Source organism: Eucyclogobius newberryi, unplaced genomic scaffold (genome assembly GCF_026437365.1).
Source record: "Eucyclogobius newberryi isolate DKJ021-1_F unplaced genomic scaffold, fEucNew1.0.hap1 SCAF_13, whole genome shotgun sequence".
Taxonomy (NCBI): Eukaryota; Metazoa; Chordata; class Actinopteri; order Gobiiformes; family Gobiidae; genus Eucyclogobius; species Eucyclogobius newberryi.
In genome coordinates, this window is record NW_027315757.1 from 6,885,549 (window position 1) to 6,908,747 (window position 23,199).

Here is a 23,199-nt window from a genome sequence, read left to right on the forward strand (position 1 = left end):
AAACACATAGAACTTCCATTTAAAATCTCTAGATGGCACTACATGTCCCTGACAGCGCCACAACCTCCAACATCTCAGCAGGACTTAGTAAAAAGTACAATATTACTCTAGTCCTTTTTGTAGTGGTTCAGTGCTTCTCCCCCTCTGCCATGTGCAGGGGTTTATTTAGTTTGACAGTTATAATACTTACATTTATGTTTTTAATTACAAAAAAAAGTACTGAACACACACACTGGTGCCCCGCCCTGACCTGCTCTCTGCTGGGACACCTTCTCCACTGTGGGGGTCTTCAGCGAGGACAGCAGTTTGGCCCTGCGCTCCTTCAGCTCCGACAGCTCCTTCTGGAGGCTGGACACACATTGAACTCCAATATTAATACATTTCCTCCTCTGTGATGTCCCACTCTGGGTCTGTTTCAAACGTGAGGGTCAGTCAGAGTGGAAGTGCAGTGTCGTACCTGTCCACTTTGTTGAGGGCCTCTTGGTCAGGGCCCGGCACCATGAAGCAGGCCCCGGGCAGCTGGAGGACTTGGCCCCTGTCGTTCTTCACCGCCCAGGTCTTCACATCTGCATTAGACTTGAGGGTCAGGTTCTGCCCACGTGTCACTGAGCCCTGCAGGAAGACAGAGGACACTGTCTATTATCAACAATAACCTGGAATAACAAGCTCATGTGTGTATTGTGTATATGTATCTCATATCTGAATGAGTTAAATGTTAGTCATCACCATATTTCAACATGTATCTGTTTGATGATGTATATAAAAATCAATAATGCACTTGTAAATGATGTTTACCTGTGGCACTTCCCAGTTGCAGAGCGACACCACAGGGGTGGTGCTGGAGGGGGTGCTTCTCCTCTCCTTCAGGGGGACCACAGTCCGGCTCAGGTCTCTGAGAGCAGACAGACGCTGCTCGTTCCTCTGCAGCGCCGGATCATCTCCCTGCAACAGTCACACATGTGCTCAGTACTCTGAGCGGACACACACGATCTGCATACACGAGCTGCATACACGAGCTGCGCAGAGGAGCTGCATACACGAGCTGAACACATAAGTGCAGTGACAGTATACATGCAGTGGCAGTATAAGTGCAGTGGAAGTGTAAATACAGTGACAGTGTAAATACAGTGACAGTATACAGTATACATGCAGTGACAGTATACATGCAGTGACAGTATACATGCAGTGACAGTATACATGCAGTGACAGTATACATACAGTGACAGTATAAATGCAGTGACAGTATAAATGCAGTGACAGTATACATGCAGTGAAAGTATAAATGCAGTGACAGTATACATGCAGTGACAGTATACATGCAGTGACAGTATACATGCACTGACAGTATACATACAGTGACAGTATACATGCAGTGACAGTATACATGCAGTGACAGTATAAATGCAGTGACAGTATACATGCAGTGACAGTATACATGCAGTGACAGTATAAATGCAGTGACAGTATACATGCAGTGACAGTATAAATGCAGTGACAGTATAAATGCAGTGACAGTATACATGCAGTGACAGTATACATACAGTGACAGTATACATGCAGTGACAGTATACATGCACTGACAGTATACATGCAGTGACAGTATACATGCAGTGACAGTATACATGCAGTGACAGTATACATACAGTGACAGTATACATGCAGTGACAGTATACATGCAGTGACAGTATACATACAGTGACAGTATACATGCAGTGACAGTATACATGCAGTGACAGTATACATACAGTGACAGTATACATACAGTGACAGTATACATGCAGTGACAGTATACATGCAGTGACAGTATACATACAGTGACAGTATACATACAGTGACAGTATACATGCAGTGACAGTATACATGCAGTGACAGTATACATACAGTGACAGTATACATACAGTGACAGTATACATGCAGTGACAGTATACATACAGTGACAGTATACATGCAGTGACAGTATACATGCAGTGACAGTATACATGCACTGACAGTATACATGCAGTGACAGTATAAATGCAGTGACAGTATACATGCAGTGACAGTATACATGCAGTGACAGTATACATGCAGTGACAGTATACATACAGTGACAGTATACATGCAGTGACAGTATACATGCAGTGACAGTATACATACAGTGACAGTATACATGCAGTGACAGTATACATGCAGTGACAGTATACATGCAGTGACAGTATACATGCAGTGACAGTATACATACAGTGACAGTATACATGCAGTGACAGTATACATGCAGTGACAGTATACATGCACTGACAGTATACATACAGTGACAGTATACATGCAGTGACAGTATACATGCAGTGACAGTATACATGCACTGACAGTATACATGCACTGACAGTATACATGCAGTGACAGTATAAATGCAGTGACAGTATACATGCAGTGACAGTATACATGCAGTGACAGTATACATGCAGTGACAGTATACATGCAGTGAGAGTATACATGCAGTGATGAAGCGTGTGTTCTAACAGGAGCAGTACCTCTATAGACAGCACCATCTGCTGGTTGCTCTTGTCCTTCAACACTTTGGGGTCCAGGTTGGAGTGGAGCCTGTGCAGCGAGTCAGACAGAGTCTCTGCTTCCAGCTGGAACTGGAGTAACAACAGTGTTAGTACTCTGTGTGGGTGCTCAGTATTCTGTGTGGGTGCTCAGTACTCTGTGTGGGTGCTCAGTACTCTGTGTGGGTGCTCAGTACTCTGTGTGGGTGCTCAGTACTCTGTGTGGGTGCTCAGTACTCTGTGTGGGTGCTATGGAGTACCTTCTTGTAGTCCCGGATGTTGTCCAGGTGCTCCTCTTGGGCCAGGCACAGGTTGAGGAAGCGCTGCCACTCTGTCTGGATGTTGTTCTGACATTCCTTTGAACAAACATGTCAAACCAATTCAGTGTTTTGAGAAACAAAAGGTCGACTAGTTTGTTCTTTGATTTTTTTATTTCAATTTCATATTTAAATACTTGACGTCATGGACATTTTTGGTATTATCACTTTCTAATTAATGTGTTTCTTCCTCCAAAATGTAACTCAACAGAGAAACAAATATAAACGTTTTCTATAAAGAACACATATGTCGGTGTAATCCCTCATTCGTCCAGGCGTTTTCCATAGTAGAAAAAGCTTCAGTTGTAGTCATCTGGACTCAGTTTGAAAAAGTAGACGTTTCGACTCTCATCCAAGAGTCATTGTCAATAACAGAATTTAGGTCGAGAACTCCGATATTAATACTGTTCTGTGGTAAGACCCGCCCAATGGGAGGAGCCTTCCTGAAGTAGAAAGAGTTGTTTGTTTCAACAGAAACTTCCCCTTGTATCTACCGAGCCTATTCAGAATCTTAATGAGCTATTAGAATCCTCTTTGTCTTTGTGAGACCCTGGCTCAACCACCCTGAGTACCTAATTAGCATCTGAATGTCCTTGTCCTGGTCCTCTACCTTTCCAGGGGTTCAGTATCCCATTATAAATAACAGGAAGATTAAACCTTAGCCCTCCATTTCTGTTTAAAGAAGGTCTTTCTTTTTTAACAAAAATAGCTTCCTTGACTCCTCTTTCAAACCATCTTTTCTCCCTGCTTAAAACCTTCACCTCACCGTCTTCAAACGAGTGATTAGAGGCTTCAAGATGGAGATGCACGGCGCTCTGAGGTCCTGAACTTGTATTTCTTCTGTGCTGATAGAGCCTCTTGTGTAGAGGCTGTTTCGTCTCACCTATGTAACGTTCTTTACAACTTTCTTCACTGCATTGGATCGAATAAACTACATTGCTCTGTTTTTGAGTCGGCAACTTGTCCTTTGGGTGAACCAGTTTTTGTCTTAAAGTGTTTCCTGGTTTAAAATAAACAGGGACTTCGTGTTGTCTAAAAATTCTCTGCAGTTTTTCCGACAGGCCAGACACATAAGGGATAGAAACACCCTTCCTTCTCTGTTCAGTTTCCCTTTTGTCCTGCTTCTTGGTTCTCTTCACTCTGTTGAGAGCCCAAGCGGGGTAGCCACAGGCTGAGAGGGCATTACGGACATGTTTTTCCTCTTTCTTCTTGCCCTCCGTGCTGGTGGGCACACCTTGAGCTCTGTGTTGTAAGGTTCTGATCACACCCAGCTTGTGCTGTAGTGGGTGGTTGGAACCAAAGAGCAGATACTGGTCCGTGTGTGTAGGTTTCCTATATACTTCTATTTGGAGTTTCCCGTCCTCTCCTCTGATCGTGGAACAATCAAGAAAGGCCAAGCGATTCTCCTTAGCGTCTTCTCTTGTAAACCTGATATGTGGGTCCACAGCATTGATGTGATCAGAGACGGTTTCCAGCTCTTGTTTCTTAATTGTTACAAAAGTATCATCGACATAGCGGAGCCACAGTTTTGGGGCGGAGCCTGAGAAAGAGGCCAGTGCCTTCTTCTCAAAGTGCTCCATGTACAGGTTGGCCACTATGGGAGAGACGGGCGAGCCCATGGCACAGCCATGAATCTGTCTGTAAAATTGTCCCCGGAATTGAAAGTAAGTGGTGTTCAGACAGATGTCCAACAGTTTACATATGTGTTCAGGTGTCAGTTTGGTCCTTGACAATGACTCTTGGATGAGAGTCGAAACGTCTATTTTTTCAGTCCAGATGAGTCCAGATGACTACAACAGAAGCTTTTTCTACTAAAGAACACATAGTTTCAGAAGTTGTCATTCATTTCATTGGATTATTAACAGAAAACACCCAAATGTCCTGCTGTGAGGCACTTAAGATAACATAAAGATAAGACTGTGTACATTTGCCACTAAAATCACACCTTTATCTTGATTAAATATAAGACATTTAATCCAAAGTGTGTCTTGCGGTGTGACATGCAAAAACACATATTTAAAAAGACAGTTACACAAAATCCAGAAGGAAAGTAAAATATTTCTGTTTATAATTTGCATGTCACATTGTAGGACAGTTACACCCCCAAACGTCCAGTTTAGGGGCTGTAACATTTACTAAATTATGCAGCAACCTCTTAAAAATGACAAAAATGCATTTGCAGTCAAATGTTTCATGCACGGTATTTATTTGTGTAGAAATAGACCGTTTTCCTCACACAATCTTTATTTACATATTTTCTTTCGTATGACTTCTATCCTGATGAAGCTCTCACCTTGATTGTTTCTTTGGCTGGATGTCCTGCTTGGATGAGGCGATCTCCTTCTCCCTGGAGCTTGTTCACCTCCAGCTCATGAGCCTGGAGATTACTGCTTTTGAATTTCTAAAGAAAAAACAGGAAAGACACATGTGTAAATACTGTGACCGGAGCTGCACGAACATGGACCGGCAGCTAGTCCATTGATTTCCTTTTAGTAATATGTTTAATCTTATAACAATCTTTTTGAATGTTGAGTTATGATTTATAGTATGTATATGTACACGATATTGTATAGATTTGATCACTTTGGTAGTTGATTTTGTCATAGATTTAGTTCTCATTCATCTCGTTTTTCACAATTTTAGGGATTTTCTATCGATGTTTTTTTCTTGTTCAAGTCCTCATTTGAGGACAGAGTAGAAACTAGGAACTAGGAACTAGGGCCACACTTTGGGGACTTTTTATCTTACACTGTGGGGCAGTTACATGGACACAGTAGCTTCAAAAACTTCAATTCTCAAACTAAAACTGTGAATATTTGTGATTTATTGTACTGATGAAGAATGGAAACACATAAAGCATAAAGTCTGTTTGGAGAGAATGTAATATTTTATTTTATAACCAAGTGCACATTACTCACAGGGAAACACCAGAGTAACTGTGGCTCATCATAATCATAATAAAGTGTTTTATATTTCGCCTCTGTGCGAACCAGAGCAAGAGGGACAGGGGAATGTATTGTTTTTGGTCCTGTTCTGTGCGAGAAAACCTTTTGTTTTAGTCTGTGAGCGTCCTTTGTTGACAGAAAACACCATGAGAGTGTGTTTAAAGTGGGCGCACACTGACCTCATACTCGGTGCGCACTCCTGCAGGGTCCGTCATGCGGTCGCTCCAGTCCCTCTGCAGGATCCGCTCCTGCTGAGACGACAGGTACACCAGCTCCTTCCCACAGCTCTGCATGTACTCGTACAGGCTGGAGAGGTGTGCACGCCGCTGCTCCGAGTTCTCCTGCACAAACACACCACGTCTCCACGGTTACGCAGAAGTACAGATGTTGTATTTACACATACTGGATGAGCTTGTGTGTCGTTCCCAGTTTGCCATCGTATGTGTCTTTTTGAACTGGCAAATTACAACAATGATTATTTTTACTGAATTAAAACATAATTTTGTGAACTTTATTAACAATTTGTGAGTCTTACTATGAAGGAAATTTAGAGTATATAATTTCTAGTAATAAATGCTACAAAAAGAGTGGGTTGAAAAGGTACTATTTATGCACATTTGTGATTCATTTTACAAACATTTAAACATGTTTTTATACATTTAAAGATATTTTTACACCCTCTGAATATTGTTATAGGGATACTAGGATATATATAGGATATATATAATACTGCCAAGTCTAACTATAGAGTATTACATTTTTGACATAAATATCCCAAGAGTATGATCAATATTGCTTGTGTATTTGTATGCTTCCCAGCATTATTCAGTAGGATTCCTGCAACTGAGGCTTGAGTGCTCAAAAATTCCTGTTTTCACCTACCCCCTATCCCCGCCCATTTCCCCCTGTGCACTATGCATTGTTATTTTCATGTAGACTGCAGGGTTCAGGAATGTTGTGTAGCCATTTTATTTTGCCAATAATAAAACAAAGTAAATAAAACGGTGAAATACGACTATAAAGAGGCGGGGCTTATCAATTACAGGTATGTTGTTGTTGTTTTTTACAGGAACTCAATTGTCCCATTTCTATTACTAAGTCATTTTGAATCAGTTTTGCAGTTTACAATGAACAAGATGTAAAATAATGTTCTACTTATGTTAGAGTTTATAACTAAGCACTCTAAAAACATCATGATACTTCTCCTTTAAGTTAGACGGATATACACAGCGGCATTACTCACGCAGAGCTGGTCGTATTTGTTCTTCAAAGCAGTGTACTTGTCCTGGGGGCAAAAATACAGGCGTTTTCTCAGTAATTACGTTCACTTTCTCTACATTCAGCACTAAGAATGGAGAATACCTCTTTGTTTAGGAGACTCGTTAAGTCCCTTTAAGACCCACTGACAGACAACCATTCAAACAAAATCACACTGTGTACTTTAGAGACACACTTTCCCCTACACGGGTTGTATTTGGACAAAGACGACACCAGGAGTACGCAAAGAGAAGCCATGGAAACACAGGCAGGAAAAAGAATGTATAGGATTATTGGTGTTGCCTTTATTGTGTTTTATTGTTTCTTTTTTATTCCTGTTGTGTGTTTTATTTCCCAATGTGCAGCACTTTGTAAACTGCCTTGTTCCAAACTGTGACATGAAAATGAAGTGAATCGGATTGGATAAGCTGCTCCCACAGCTTGGAACACTTTTTCAAACAGATCTGAAACACTCTAAAAAACAAAGAGTGAGAATCCTATGATTTTTGTCTTTGTTTTTTAAGGAATTTATTTTCTGCTCATATGCTTTATTGGACAGGACAGTTAGCATGGAATGAGGCTGCGAGAGAGAAGGACATGCAGCAAACTGTCGGAGCTGGATTTGAACTCAAGAATGATTGTCACCTCCTAATGGTGTTTTCAAATGCAGTCCTGTTTGAAATGTCTACAATGTTCTTATTCTACTGTAAATGTGTAAATGTTCTTGTGATGTGTGAAATGGTGACATTTGGTGACGTTTGTTTGTGGGCGGGGCTGACCTGTGAGAGGGCGGAGCCGGGCTGGAGCTGGGCGCTGTAGGCCTCGATCTCCTGGTGCAGGATGCTGTGAGCGGCCATCTGCTTCTCCACATCGGACAGATTAGGACCGAGCTCCTGAGTGTCCAGCTGCCTCTGCGAGACAAAAGGAAATGAGTTGTTTTAGTCATTTTCTCACTAAAGGTGGTATATACTGACGAGCGTGTAGAGGCGGAGTCTGTGGAGTTAAGTTAGGGCAGGGGTGTCCAAACTTTTCTCAACAAGGGCTGCATTTTGAAACTTAAACGGGGCAGAGGGCCACAAACAACCAAACAATGTCGAATTTGATGAATGACAAAGTGAATCATTCGAAATTTTGCATTTGACGTAATTGCGATGAGCGTCCACACCTTTAATTAGACCTTGAACATTAATATTAGGTTGTATAACATCAATATGCCTAATTTTTTCCAATTTTACAGTAAAAAGTACTACTTTTTGTTGTTTGGGCCGACATAGCAGGAAGCTGGAGGGCCAACAAAAATTGGTCTGAGGGCCGCATTTGGCCCCCGGGCCCTAGTTTGGACATGCCTGAGTTGGGGAAACTGCGAACATGAAACTCCAACACATTTTGTTGTTCTACATGATACAAATACAGATATTTAACATATAACAATTTGCAAGAATTGTATTTTTATGCGTGTATGTTTTGGTATGTTTTTTGAGTGATGGCATGATGGGTTTTTGGTTGAAAAAATATATAAAATCCACATTTTTGTGTCAACTAGAGACAATACTCAAATTTCACTTGATATTGAGATTCAAATTGTGATTCCCATAACAATAATGAATAGATTGTAGCTTTCAACACAACATAATGGTAGTTTCTTTAGTGTATTCTACTGCCTTGTGCTGGTCCTTGTATTGATTAAGACCACTGTAAAACTATTCAGGAACTATTTTGTCTTTTCAGTATTCATACTTTTCAAATATATATAGATGTATTTTCATCCTGTCGACCTATCGCTGCCTCTTTTTTCTGTATAAAAATGCAGCAGAACCCTCTCCTCCTCAGCCTCTCCGTCCCCTCCTCCTCAGCAGCAGAACCCTCTCCTCCTCAGCCTCTCCATCCCCACCTCCATCAGCAGCAGAACCCTCTCCTCCTCAGCCTCTCCATCCCCACCTCCATCAGCAGCAGAACCCTCTCCTCCTCAGCCTCTCCATCCCCACCTCCATCAGCAGCAGAACCCTCTCCTCCTCAGCCTCTCCATCCCCACCTCCATCAGCAGCAGAACCCTCTCCTCCTCAGCCTCTCCGTCCCCACCTCCATCAGCAGCAGAACCCTCTCCTCCTCAGCCTCTCCGTCCCCACCTCCATCAGCAGCAGAACCCTCTCCTCCTCAGCCTCTCCATCCCCACCTCCGTCAGCAGCAGAACCCTCTCCTCCTCAGCCTCTCCGTCCCCTCCTCCTCAGCAGCAGAACCCTCTCCTCCTCAGCCTCTCCGTCCCCACCTCCGTCAGCAGCAGAACCCTCTCCTCCTCAGCCTCTCCGTCCCCTCCTCCTCTGCAGCAGAACCCTCTCCTCCTCAGCCTCTCCATCCCCACCTCCATCAGCAGCAGAACCCTCTCCTCCTCAGCCTCTCCGTCCCCACCTCCATCAGCAGCAGAACCCTCTCCTCCTCAGCCTCTCCGTCCCCTCCTCCTCAGCAGCAGAACCCTCTCCTCCTCAGCCTCTCCGTCCCCACCTCCGTCAGCAGCAGAACCCTCTCCTCCTCAGCCTCTCCGTCCCCTCCTCCTCTGCAGCAGAACCCTCTCCTCCTCAGTCTCTCCATCCCCACCTCCATCAGCAGCAGAACCCTCTCCTCCTCAGCCTCTCCATCCCCACCTCCATCAGCAGCAGAACCCTCTCCTCCTCAGCCTCTCCGTCCCCACCTCCATCAGCAGCAGAACCCTCTCCTCCTCAGCCTCTCCGTCCCCACCTCCATCAGCAGCAGAACCCTCTCCTCCTCAGCCTCTCCGTCCCCACCTCCGTCAGCAGCAGAACCCTCTCCTCCTCAGCCTCTCCGTCCCCACCTCCGTCAGCAGCAGAACCCTCTCCTCCTCAGCCTCTCCGTCCCCACCTCCATCAGCAGCAGAACCCTCTCCTCCTCAGCCTCTCCGTCCCCACCTCCGTCAGCAGCAGAACCCTCTCCTCCTCAGCCTCTCCGTCCCCTCCTCCTCAGCAGCAGAACCCTCTCCTCCTCAGCCTCTCCATCCCCACCTCCATCAGCAGCAGAACCCTCTCCTCCTCAGCCTCTCCATCCCCACCTCCATCAGCAGCAGAACCCTCTCCTCCTCAGCCTCTCCATCCCCACCTCCATCAGCAGCAGAACCCTCTCCTCCTCAGCCTCTCTGTCCCCTCCTCCATCAGCAGCAGAACCCTCTCCTCCTCAGCCTCTCCGTCCCCTCCTCCTCAGCAGCAGAACCCTCTCCTCCTCAGCCTCTCCATCCCCACCTCCATCAGCAGCAGAACCCTCTCCTCCTCAGCCTCTCCATCCCCACCTCCATCAGCAGCAGAACCCTCTCCTCCTCAGCCTCTCCGTCCCCACCTCCATCAGCAGCAGAACCCTCTCCTCCTCAGCCTCTCCATCCCCACCTCCATCAGCAGCAGAACCCTCTCCTCCTCAGCCTCTCTGTCCCCTCCTCCATCAGCGGCAGAACCCTCTCCTCCTCAGCCTCTCCGTCCCCTCCTCCATCAGCAGCAGAACCCTCTCCTCCTCAGCCTCTCCATCCCCACCTCCATCAGCAGCAGAACCCTCTCCTCCTCAGCCTCTCCATCCCCACCTCCATCAGCAGCAGAACCCTCTCCTCCTCAGCCTCTCCATCCCCACCTCCATCAGCAGCAGAACCCTCTCCTCCTCAGCCTCTCCGTCCCCTCCTCCATCAGCAGCAGAACCCTCTCCTCCTCAGCCTCTCCGTCCTCACCAGTTTGCTGTCGAGCAGTGGGCCCCAGTCGATCTTCTGCTTGAGCTCCAGGCCTGGGACGGTGTCGTAGACGTCTCTGTAAACGCCACAGTCGTTTGCCCAGCGCTCGTGGAGGTTCTTCACACTGGAGGAAACACACGGATCATCAGTGTTTCAGGACCAGAAGGTTCAAACCTCTTGTCTTACAGTAAGTTGTGTTCAAATGACGCTCACATGGATCATTTCTTATGGTTTATGGTTAAGTTTGAGGTGTTTTTTCTGTCAGTACAAATTATTAGTGAAGTGAAATTATTCTTTATAGATATATTGTTTATTATAATGTTGAAATGTTGAGCTAATATTAGATTACACTGGTTTGACTGTAGTCACATGTAAGGGCCAACCGGGGGCCCTTGGACCTTTTCTTAATTTACGTGAGAATTGACAAACCCCAACAAATGGCCAGTCTTCTAGATCTTTCCTCTGTGTAGAGCTCAATCCAACATCAGAGCTGTCCAAAACTAGAGTTTTAGCCTCCAAAGGGTTCAGGACTGGGCTCCACTGGCCACTACTGGCCACTACTGGGCTCCACTGAGATCTGTTTAATGCATATTGTGCAACATTCCAGGGAAAGAACTATCATCTCCATGGTGACAAGAAGAAGTTACACAGTGCACCTTTAATGTAGCACGTTTGTGAGCTGCAGAAGTATTCCATGGTGTCTTACTGATATCTCCTTGTCAGTATTGAACTGACGAATGACCCTGAGTGTGTTTGTTCTTACTCTCGCTCGATCTCTTTGACCTGTGGGTGTCCCAGCTTCTTGGCCCTGTCCACGTCCATGAAGAGTTCCTTGAGCAGCGCCTCGGCATCCCCCAGTTTCTCCGCGCTCTCATTCTGGTGCTGAAAGGGTTGGTTCTTCACTTCACGCTCCTGATCCTGCAGAAACAATCAAACGGTCAAAACAAGGGCTCGGTCAGCAGAAGCACTTAGAAGGCCAGGAATAATCAGAGAAATGTGAGCGTCAAAAACACGAGGAGAAGCTGCTGCATTTGGAAGACAAAGTACTGTGATTTTTTACATTTCAAACTTTTGATCTTTAACACTTCTTTGCATCGTGAACAATCAGAAAGAAATCAGATTACTCTCATCAGAGGGAAATTGTACATGACATTTCATCTAATAATCGGAAAGCTACAGAAATCGGATTATGATCAATGTTAAGTGTGAGAGTAAAGATTCACACTTCACATCTGGTCCTGGTTTAGACCTGGTTTAGACTTGGTTTAGACCTGGTTTAGACCTGGTTTAGACCTGGTTTAGACCTGGTTTAGACTTGGTTTAGACCTGGTTTAGACCTGGTTTAGACCTGGTTTAGACCTGGTTTAGACCTGGTTTAGACCTGGTTTAGACTTGGTTTAGACCTGGTTTAGACCTGGTTTAGACCTGGTTTAGAACTGGTTTAGATCTGGTTTAGACCTGGTTTAGAACTGGTTTAGACCTGGTTTGGTCCTGGTTTAGTCCTGGTTTGGTCCTGGTTTAGTCCTGGTTTAGTCCTGGTTTGGTCCTGGTTTGGTCCCGGTTTGGTCCTGGTTTTGTCCTGGTTTAGTCCTGGTTTAGTCCATGTTTAGACCTGGTTTAGTCCATGTTTAGTCCTGATTTATCCCTGGTTTGGACCTGGTTTAGTCCTGGTTTAGTCCTGGCTTAGTCCTGGTTTAGTCCTGGTGTAGTCCTGGTTTAGTCCTGGTTTAGTCCTGGTGTAGTCCTGGTTTAGTCCTGGTGTAGTCCTGGTTTAGTCCTGGTTTAGTTCTGGTGTAGTCATGGTGTAGTCCTGGTTTAGTCCATGTTTAGACCTGGTTTAGTTCATGTTTAGTCCTGGTTTATCCCTGGTTTAGTCCTGGTTTAGTCCTGGTTTAGTCCTGGTTTAGTCCTGGTTTAGTCCTGGTTTAGTCCTGGTTTATCTCTGGTTTAGTCCTGGTTTAGTCCTGGTTTAGTCCTGGTTTATCTCTGGTGTAGTCCTGGTTTAGTCCTGGTGTAGTCCTGGTTTAGACCTGGTTTAGACCTGGTTTAGACCTGGTTTAGACTTGGTTTAGACCTGGTTTAGACCTGGTTTAGACCTGGTTTAGAACTGGTTTAGATCTGGTTTAGACCTGGTTTAGACCTGGTTTAGAACTGGTTTAGATCTGGTTTGGTCCTAGTTTAGACCTGGTTTGGTCCTGGTTTAGTCCTGGTTTAGTCCTGGTTTGGTCCTGGTTTGGTCCCGGTTTGGTCCTGGTTTTGTCCTGGTTTAGTCCTGGTTTAGTCCTGGTTTAGTCCTGGCTTAGTCCTGGTTTAGTCCTGGTGTAGTCCTGGTTTAGTCCTGGTTTAGTCCTGGTGTAGTCCTGGTTTAGTCCTGGTGTAGTCCTGGTTTAGTCCTGGTTTAGTTCTGGTGTAGTCATGGTGTAGTCCTGGTTTAGTCCTGGTTTAGTCCTGGTGTAGTCCTGGTTTAGTCCTGGTGTAGTCCTGGTTTAGTCCTGGTTTAGTTCTGGTGTAGTCATGGTGTAGTCCTGGTTTAGTCCATGTTTAGACCTGGTTTAGTTCATGTTTAGTCCTGGTTTATCCCTGGTTTAGTCCTGGTTTAGTCCTGGTTTAGTCCTGGTTTATCTCTGGTGTAGTCCTGGTTTAGTCCTGGTGTAGTCCTGGTTTAGACCTGGTTTAGACCTGGTTTAGACCTGGTTTAGACTTGGTTTAGACCTGGTTTAGACCTGGTTTAGACCTGGTTTAGAACTGGTTTAGATCTGGTTTAGATCTGGTTTGGTCCTAGTTTAGACCTGGTTTGGTCCTGGTTTAGTCCTGGTTTAGTCCTGGTTTGGTCCTGGTTTGGTCCCGGTTTGGTCCTGGTTTTGTCCTGGTTTAGTCCTGGTTTAGTCCATGTTTAGACCTGGTTTAGTCCATGTTTAGTCCTGATTTATCCCTGGTTTGGACCTGGTTTAGTCCTGGTTTAGTCCTGGCTTAGTCCTGGTTTAGTCCTGGTGTAGTCCTGGTTTAGTCCTGGTTTAGTCCTGGTGTAGTCCTGGTTTAGTCCTGGTGTAGTCCTGGTTTAGTCCTGGTTTAGTTCTGGTGTAGTCCTGGTGTAGTCCTGGTTTAGTCCATGTTTAGACCTGGTTTAGTTCATGTTTAGTCCTGGTTTATCCCTGGTTTAGGCCTGGTTTAGTCCTGGTTTAGTCCTGGTTTAGTCCTGGTTTATCTCTGGTTTAGTCCTGGTTTAGTCCTGGTTTAGTCCTGGTTTATCTCTGGTGTAGTCCTGGTTTAGTCCTGGTGTAGTCCTGGTTTAGACCTGGTTTAGTCCTGGTGTAGTCCTGGTTTAGTCCTGGTGTTGTCCTGGTTTAGTCCTGGTTTAGTCCTGGTGTTGTCCTGGTTTAGTCCTGGTGTAGTCCTGGTTTAGTCCTGGTGTAGTCCTAGTTTAGACCTGGTTTAGTCCTGGTGTAGTCCTGGTTTAGTCCTGGTGTAGTCCTGGTGTAGTCCTGGTTTAGTCCTGGTTTAGTCCTGGTGTAGTCCTGGTTTAGTCCTGGTGTAGTCCTGGTTTAGTCCTGGTGTAGTCCTGGTGTAGTCCTGGTTTAGTCCTGGTGTAGTCCTGGTTTAGTCCTGGTGTAGTCCTGGTGTAGCCCTGGTTTAGTCCTGGTGTAGTCCTGGTGTAGTCCTGGTTTAGTCCTGGTGTAGTCCTGGTTTAGTCCTGGTGTAGTCCTGGTGTAGTCCTGGTGTAGTCCTGGTTTAGTCCTGGTGTAGTCCTGGTGTAGTCCTGGTGTAGTCCTGGTGTAGTCCTGGTGTAGTCCTGGTTTAGTCCTGGTGTAGTCCTGGTGTAGTCCTGGTTTAGTCCTGGTGTAGTCCTGGTGTAGTCCTGGTTTAGTCCTGGTTTAGTCCTGGTGTAGTCCTGGTGTAGTCCTGGTGTAGTCCTGGTTTAGTCCTGGTGTAGTCCTGGTGTAGTCCTGGTTTAGTCCTGGTGTAGTCCTGGTTTAGTCCTGGTGTAGTCCTGGTGTAGTCCTGGTTTAGTCCTGGTTTAGTCCTGGTTTATCTCTGGTTTAGTCCTGGTTTAGTCCTGGTTTAGTCCTGGTTTATCTCTGGTGTAGTCCTGGTTTAGTCCTGGTGTAGTCCTGGTTTAGACCTGGTTTAGTCCTGGTGTAGTCCTGGTTTAGTCCTGGTGTTGTCCTGGTTTAGTCCTGGTTTAGTCCTGGTGTTGTCCTGGTTTAGTCCTGGTGTAGTCCTGGTTTAGTCCTGGTGTAGTCCTGGTTTAGACCTGGTTTAGTCCTGGTGTAGTCCTGGTTTAGTCCTGGTGTAGTCCTGGTTTAGTCCTGGTGTAGTCCTGGTTTAGTCCTGGTGTAGTCCTGGTTTAGTCCTGGTGTAGTCCTGGTGTAGTCCTGGTTTAGTCCTGGTGTAGTCCTGGTTTAGTCCTGGTGTAGTCCTGGTTTAGTCCTGGTGTAGTCCTGGTGTAGTCCTGGGGTAGTCCTGGTGTAGTCCTGGTGTAGTCCTGGTTTAGTCCTGGTGTAGTCCTGGTTTAGTCCTGGTGTAGTCCTGGTGTAGTCCTGGTTTAGTCCTGGTGTAGTCCTGGTTTAGTCCTGGTGTAGTCCTGGTGTAGTCCTGGTGTAGTCCTGGTTTAGTCCTGGTGTAGTACTGGTGTAGTCCTGGTGTAGTCCTGGTTTAGTCCTGGTGTAGTCCTGGTGTAGTCCTGGTTTAGTCCTGGTGTAGTCCTGGTGTAGTCCTGGTGTAGTCCTGGTGTAGTCTTGGTGTAGTCCTGGTGTAGTCCTGGTTTAGTCCTGGTGTAGTCCTGGTTTAGTCCTGGTGTAGTCCTGGTTTAGTCCTGGTGTAGTCCTGGTTTAGTCCTGGTGTAGTCCTGGTTTAGTCCTGGTGTAGTCCTGGTTTAGTCCTGGTGTAGTCCTGGTGTAGTCCTGGTTTAGTCCTGGTGTAGTCCTGGTTTAGTCCTGGTGTAGTCCTGGTTTAGTCCTGGTGTAGTCCTGGTGTAGTCCTGGGGTAGTCCTGGTGTAGTCCTGGTGTAGTCCTGGTTTAGTCCTGGTGTAGTCCTGGTTTAGTCCTGGTGTAGTCCTGGTGTAGTCCTGGTTTAGTCCTGGTGTAGTCCTGGTTTAGTCCTGGTGTAGTCCTGGTGTAGTCCTGGTGTAGTCCTGGTTTAGTCCTGGTGTAGTACTGGTGTAGTCCTGGTGTAGTCCTGGTTTAGTCCTGGTGTAGTCCTGGTGTAGTCCTGGTTTAGTCCTGGTGTAGTCCTGGTGTAGTCCTGGTGTAGTCCTGGTGTAGTCTTGGTGTAGTCCTGGTGTAGTCCTGGTTTAGTCCTGGTGTAGTCCTGGTTTAGTCCTGGTGTAGTCCTGGTTTAGTCCTGGTGTAGTCCTGGTTTAGTCCTGGTGTAGTCCTGGTTTAGTCCTGGTGTAGTCTGATCATCATCTTTGAGGTTTGAACAAAGCCAACATTTCAGACAAAGACAAGAACATTATTAACAATTTAAGAGAAGGAAAATATACACATTTGCGACAAACCTTTTAAAGTATTTCTGACACGTATGTACTAAAGCCACTATTTATTTAAACAAAAAGCACTGAGAGGATCTGAGTGTAATCCATATAATCTTCAGCAAAAATATTAAAATGAATAGTTATTATACCTTTAGTTTTATGTTTATGTTTTTTATGTGTTTCTCTTTGCTATATTTAAAGTTGTTCCATATCTGACTTTCCATATGTTTCAGCTTCAGTTAAGTGATATTTCCAGGACTTTTAGAGTATTTTGTTCTAATTTTGCCATGTATAAATAAACATTTTGCATAAATTAAAACCCCGCTGAACTGAATGACGTCATAATCTCAGATGGTGGGCGGGGCCTGGGTAACTCTGTGGGAGATTGACAGTTTTTGAAAGAAATCTCCAAACGTCTGATCCACAAACGTTGAACCACGTCACGATTAGTTTGGGACGGAGAAGGATCCTGTCTTTGCAGTTGGATAATGGCCCCGCCCTCTGAAGCTGCTGAGAACCACCACAGAGACGTTGAGCTTCATGTCAGTGTCTGTTCCATGTGGCCGGTCAGACTCACCTTGGCCAGCAGGTTTTCTGAGTAGAGGATGTCCTTCTCCACCTTGTCAGCACATATCTGCATGCGGCTGATCACCTCCTTCAGCTTAGCAGCATCAGCCCTGCAGCAAAGGTCACGAGGTCACAGAAGGTGGATGCAGGAGTCATTAAAACAACATCATCGGAAATGTTTCACAGTATAAGTAACTCACTTTTAGAGGCCAGAGTGGAGTTTTGTTGTCAGCGTAAAGCTAGTAGCACCTAGCATGCTAACAGCGCACTTCCTGGTTCTTGAACGATAAAATGCTCTAGATGCACACAGCGGTCTAATTTTGACTCTAAGTCAAACATGAAATCTGCATAAACTGCTCTGATATCAGGAGAACAACTCAATCTTTACTGTGGCGCTCTTAGTTAGGACCGGCTGCTCGTTATAGAGTCTGTATAACGCCATGGCAACGCTGTGTGATACAAGCAATAAATGTGTGCTGAGGTCATTTGACTTTACTACATGGAAAAGAAAATTGGTACAAAACTAATTCTGGAAAGTGTCGCGATCCCAATGAGTTTTGTCTTAAAAAGCACTGAAATTCTACAAGAAAGTGTTAAAACTACAGAGGATTTGAAGAGGCTGCTGCCATTTTTGCTCCACAACAACACGAACTGATTTGATTATGAATAATATGAACAAGTACGAGAAAGTATTTCAAAAATGTATATAAACTTGATTTGAAAAAGGTAATTAAAAAGATACCTCAGTCAGCATCGATATATTGAGATTTGGCATCTGCTGTATATCCGATCCCATCATTATCTTTTATGTCTCACTGATTTTAATTTCATTGTTAAAAAATAATCACCACAAATCATATTCTAAATGATTAAGAGGCGGCGGTGAACTCTGACCTCTGTTTGAGACGTATTACACAAGTGTAAAAGTGATTACACACACACACAGTGAGTCAACATGTCAGCGCAGAGGTGTGTTCTTCACGGTGCTTTACTCTGCGATATGAAACTATTTCTCCTGACACACCCGGGCTCTTATGGAGGAGGGGGGGATCCCGGGGGCCCCGCCCTGCCGCGGCCGTCAGGAATGCGGTCGGAGCGGCGCGCGCATTCCTCCAGCGGTCATGTGTCGCTCCTGTAGTACTACAGGAGTGTGGGGTGTGGGGGCCGGCGCAGGGGCCTTTATGGCCTGCAGGGGGAGGGCGGGGCCTTAATGGCGCCCGTAATAATAGGCTTATCTCGGCCCCTGAGCAGGTCCAACAGGGAGCGGCCCTTTCATCACAGACACACCATTACTCACAGCAGCTGGAACCGTGTATTACAGCAGTTGTGAGGAGTAGAAGTTAAAACATATGGACAATTATATATATTAAACATTCACAATATTATCAGTTTTTCTATATCATTTCCACTCTTTAATAGTGAGAGATTTGGTTCCAAAATATGGGAAATGATTGCGATATGTGATATGGCTGCTAAGTACTGCGATATTGATATTACTGCGATATTCGACTATATTTTTTACACAATAATTTCAGTTCAAAACAAATACTTGACTAAATGCGGCTGGTTTAGAATATCAATCAAGCTTATTTTATTGTTTTTTTATCTGTACATTCCGGTCAGATGCAGAACCTTGGTGTTATTGCAATATATTTAGTTATATATATACTTTGTTGCAACATCAAGGGCTTATCAGTTCTGCAGATTTGAACAGGAAGTGAATGGACCTGTTTCTTTCACGTTTTGGATCAATAATGCGGTTTACACTGAACAAAATGTAAAATGATGATCTCAAAAGTGTCACAGTTCAATATAATACAAACTCCTTGAAAGAAGTATACGTCTCCTTTAATATGTCATGCGCCTTTTGATTGACACGTGTTCAAATGATGATTGGATGAAAAGTCGCTCTCTGTTTTGGACCGAGTAGAAAAACAGAACCTGATCAAAGTTCTGGCTTCTCACGCAAAAGTGACACAAGCCAGCGCTATGACAACACTCAGGAGCTTCTCAAACAGCCGCACTCATTGTTTCAGCCGGAGAAAGTCAACACAGAACAAACTGCTCTGCTCCAGCGAACATGGAAGAGGCGGTTTACACCTGATTTAACTCTGAAGTTTGGATCGCTTCAGTGCAATTTATAAAACTCACACAGCCAAAAATGAAGATGTAGACGAGCTGGAAAGACTTGAAATTCAAATACTCATCTTCATTTCTGTCGTTTTTCTTGATGATTAAATACATCATCTCATATTTCAGGATAAGTTATTGGCCAATTTTCTGTCAGGAAACTACGTGTCACATTCATTTTGTCTTTGTCTTTAGTTATTTTACACAAAGACAAGAATAGAAGAGGAAAAATAAATGCAGTATAAATTAAATGTGATTTTCTTTCTCTACAGTCAGATAATTCAGCTTGGTATATTAAAACAAAACGCATTTAAACGAAATAAAAATCAACATTCATAAATTCTAAATTCTAGTATTTCTAAATATGATCGTTTTAATTATAAATTATAAGCTTGATATAATGATTTTGCAGATCTCCAAAACTATAATAGTGATATGATCCTTTTATCCACCAGTTATAGGCTTGTTATAGACCTGTTATAGACCAATTATAGACCAGTTATATACCTATTATACACCTGTTATAGACCTGTGATAGACCTGTTGAACACCTGTTATACACCTGTTATAGACCTGTTATTGACCTATTGTAGACCTGTTATAGATCTGTTGTAGACCTGTTATAGACCAGTTATAGACCAGTTATAGACCTGTTATAGACCTGTTATACACCTGTTATAGACCTGTTATACACCTGTTATAGACCTGTTATACACCTGTTGTAGACCTGTTATAGACCTGTTATACACCTGTTATAGACCTGTTATACACCTGTTATAGACCTGTTATACACCTGTTATACACCTGTTATAGACCTGTTATACACCTGTTATACACCTGTTATACACCTGTTGTAGACCTGTTATAGACCTGTTATACACCTGTTGTAGACCTGTTATAGACCTGTTATACACCTGTTATAGACCTGTTATACACCTGTTATACACCTGTTGTAGACCTGTTATAGACCTGTTATACACCTGTTATAGACCTGTTATACACCTGTTGTAGACCTGTTATACACCTGTTATACACCTGTTATAGACCTGTTATACACCTGTTATACACCTGTTATAGACCTGTTATACACCTGTTGTAGACCTGTTATATACCTGTTATACACCTGTTATAGACCTGTTATACACCTGTTGTAGACCTGTTGTAGACCTGTTATAGACCTGTTATACACCTGTTATACACCTGTTGTAGACCTGTTATAGACCTGTTATACACCTGTTATAGACCTGTTATACACCTGTTGTAGACCTGTTATACACCTGTTATACACCTGTTATAGACCTGTTATAGACCTGTTATAGACCTGTTATAGACCTGTTATACACCTGTTATAGACCTGTTATACACCTGTTGTAGACCTGTTATACACCTGTTATACACCTGTTATACACCTGTTATAGACCTGTTATAGACCTGTTGTAGACCTGTTATTGACCTGTTATAGACCTGTTATACACCTGTTGTAGACCTGTTATAGACCTGTTATACACCTGTTATAGACCTGTTATACACCTGTTGTAGACCTGTTGTAGACCTGTTATAGACCTGTTATACACCTGTTATACACCTGTTGTAGACCTGTTATAGACCTGTTATACACCTGTTATAGACCTGTTATACACCTGTTGTAGACCTGTGATAGACCTGTTGAACACCTGTTATACACCTGTTATAGACCTGTTATTGACCTATTGTAGACCTGTTATAGATCTGTTGTAGACCTGTTATAGACCAGTTATAGACCAGTTATAGACCTGTTATAGACCTGTTATACACCTGTTATAGACCTGTTATTGACCTGTTGTAGACCTGTTATAGACCTGTTGTAGACCAGTTATAGACCTGTTATACACCTGTTATAGACCTGTTATTGACCTGTTATACACCTGTTATAGACCAGTTATAGACCAGTTATAGACCAGTTATAGACCTGTTATAGACCTGTTATACACCTGTTATAGACCTGTTATTGACCTGTTGTAGACCTGTTATAGACCTGTTGTAGACCTGTTATAGACCTGTTATACACCTGTTATAGACCTGTTATACACCTGTTATAGACCTGTTATACACCTGTTGTAGACCTGTTATAGACCTGTTATACACCTGTTATAGACCTGTTATACACCTGTTATAGACCTGTTATACACCTGTTGTAGACCTGTTATAGACCTGTTATACACCTGTTGTAGACCTGTTATAGACCTGTTATACACCTGTTATAGACCTGTTATACACCTGTTATACACCTGTTGTAGACCTGTTATAGACCTGTTATACACCTGTTATAGACCTGTTATACACCTGTTGTAGACCTGTTATACACCTGTTATACACCTGTTGTAGACCTGTTATAGACCTGTTATACACCTGTTATAGACCTGTTATACACCTGTTATACACCTGTTGTAGACCTGTTATTGACCTGTTGTAGACCTGTTGTAGACCTGTTATAGACCTGTTATAGACCTGTTATACACCTGTTATAGACCTGTTATACACCTGTTATAGACCTGTTATACACCTGTTATAGACCTGTTATACACCTGTTATAGACCCGTTATACACCTGTTGTAGACCTGTTATAGACCTGTTATACACCTGTTATAGACCTGTTATACACCTGTTGTAGACCTGTTGTAGACCTGTTATACACCTGTTATAGACCTGTTATACACCTGTTGTAGACCTGTTATCCACCTGTTATACACCTGTTATACACCTGTTATAGACTTGTTATAGACCTGTTGTAGACCTGTTATAGACCTGTTATAGACCTGTTATACACCTGTTGTAGACCTGTTATAGACCTGTTATACACCTGTTATAGACCTGTTATACACCTGTTGTAGACCTGTTGTAGACCTGTTATAGACCTGTTATACACCTGTTATACACCTGTTGTAGACCTGTTATAGACCTGTTATACACCTGTTATAGACCTGTTATACACCTGTTGTAGACCTGTTATACACCTGTTATACACCTGTTATACACCTGTTATACACCTGTTATAGACCTGTTATAGACCTGTTATACACCTGTTATAGACCTGTTATACACCTGTTGTAGACCTGTTGTAGACCTGTTATAGACCTGTTATACACCTGTTATACACCTGTTGTAGACCTGTTATAGACCTGTTATACACCTGTTATAGACCTGTTATACACCTGTTGTAGACCTGTTATACGCCTGTTATACACCTGTTATACACCTGTTATAAACCTGTTATAGACCTGTTATAGACCTGTTGTAGACCTGTTATAGACCTGTTATAGACCTGTTATTGACCTGTTGTAGACCTGTTATTGACCTGTTATAGACCTGTTATACACCTGTTGTAGACCTGTTATAGACCTGTTATAGACCTGTTATTGACCTGTTGTAGACCTGTTATTGACCTGTTATACACCTGTTATAGACCTGTTATAGACCTGTTATACACCTGTTATACACCTGTTATAGACCTGTTATAGACCTGTTATACACCTGTTATAGACCTGTTATACACCTGTTGTAGACCTGTTGTAGACCTGTTATAGACCTGTTATACACCTGTTATACACCTGTTGTAGACCTGTTATAGACCTGTTATACACCTGTTATAGACCTGTTATACACCTGTTGTAGAACTGTTATACGCCTGTTATACACCTGTTATACACCTGTTATAAACCTGTTATAGACCTGTTATAGACCTGTTGTAGACCTGTTATAGACCTGTTATAGACCTGTTATTGACCTGTTGTAGACCTGTTATTGACCTGTTATAGACCTGTTATACACCTGTTGTAGACCTGTTATAGACCTGTTATAGACCTGTTATTGACCTGTTGTAGACCTGTTATTGACCTGTTATAGACCTGTTATACACCTGTTATAGACCTGTTATAGACCTGTTATTGACCTGTTGTAGACCTGTTATTGACCTGTTATAGACCTGTTATACACCTGTTGTAGACCTGTTATAGACCTGTTATTGACCTGTTGTAGACCTGTTATTGACCTGTTATAGACCTGTTATACACCTGTTATAGACCTGTTATAGACCTGTTGTAGACCTGTTATACACCTGTTATAGACCTGTTATAGACCTGTTATAGACCTGTTATAGACCTGTTATACACCTGTTGTAGACCTGTTGTAGACCTGGTTTGGACCTGGTTTGAACCTGGTTCTACTCAGAAGACCAAATATTGACTGTGTACTTGGTGTGAAACGTTGTAAAAAGCATAATTGCAA

The 23,199-nt window shown here is 43.6% G+C and overlaps 1 protein-coding gene across 1 annotated transcript in view; it reads right to left on the reverse strand.

Annotated features, from left to right (window-relative positions):
• Window positions 1–23,199, reverse strand: part of LOC140357887 (envoplakin-like) — a 34,821-nt gene that overhangs the window by 9,921 nt on the left and 1,701 nt on the right. Inside the window, exons 2-13 of the mRNA XM_072442436.1 lie at window positions 16,817–16,916; window positions 11,529–11,683; window positions 10,766–10,889; window positions 7,827–7,958; window positions 7,034–7,075; window positions 5,970–6,131; window positions 5,139–5,246; window positions 2,789–2,884; window positions 2,511–2,621; window positions 796–942; window positions 458–612; window positions 251–348 (exon numbers count right to left, since the gene is read on the reverse strand). Of these exons, the coding sequence (XP_072298537.1) occupies window positions 251–348; window positions 458–612; window positions 796–942; window positions 2,511–2,621; window positions 2,789–2,884; window positions 5,139–5,246; window positions 5,970–6,131; window positions 7,034–7,075; window positions 7,827–7,958; window positions 10,766–10,889; window positions 11,529–11,683; window positions 16,817–16,916 (1,430 nt within the window). The remainder of the gene's footprint in view (window positions 1–250; window positions 349–457; window positions 613–795; window positions 943–2,510; window positions 2,622–2,788; window positions 2,885–5,138; window positions 5,247–5,969; window positions 6,132–7,033; window positions 7,076–7,826; window positions 7,959–10,765; window positions 10,890–11,528; window positions 11,684–16,816; window positions 16,917–23,199) is intronic.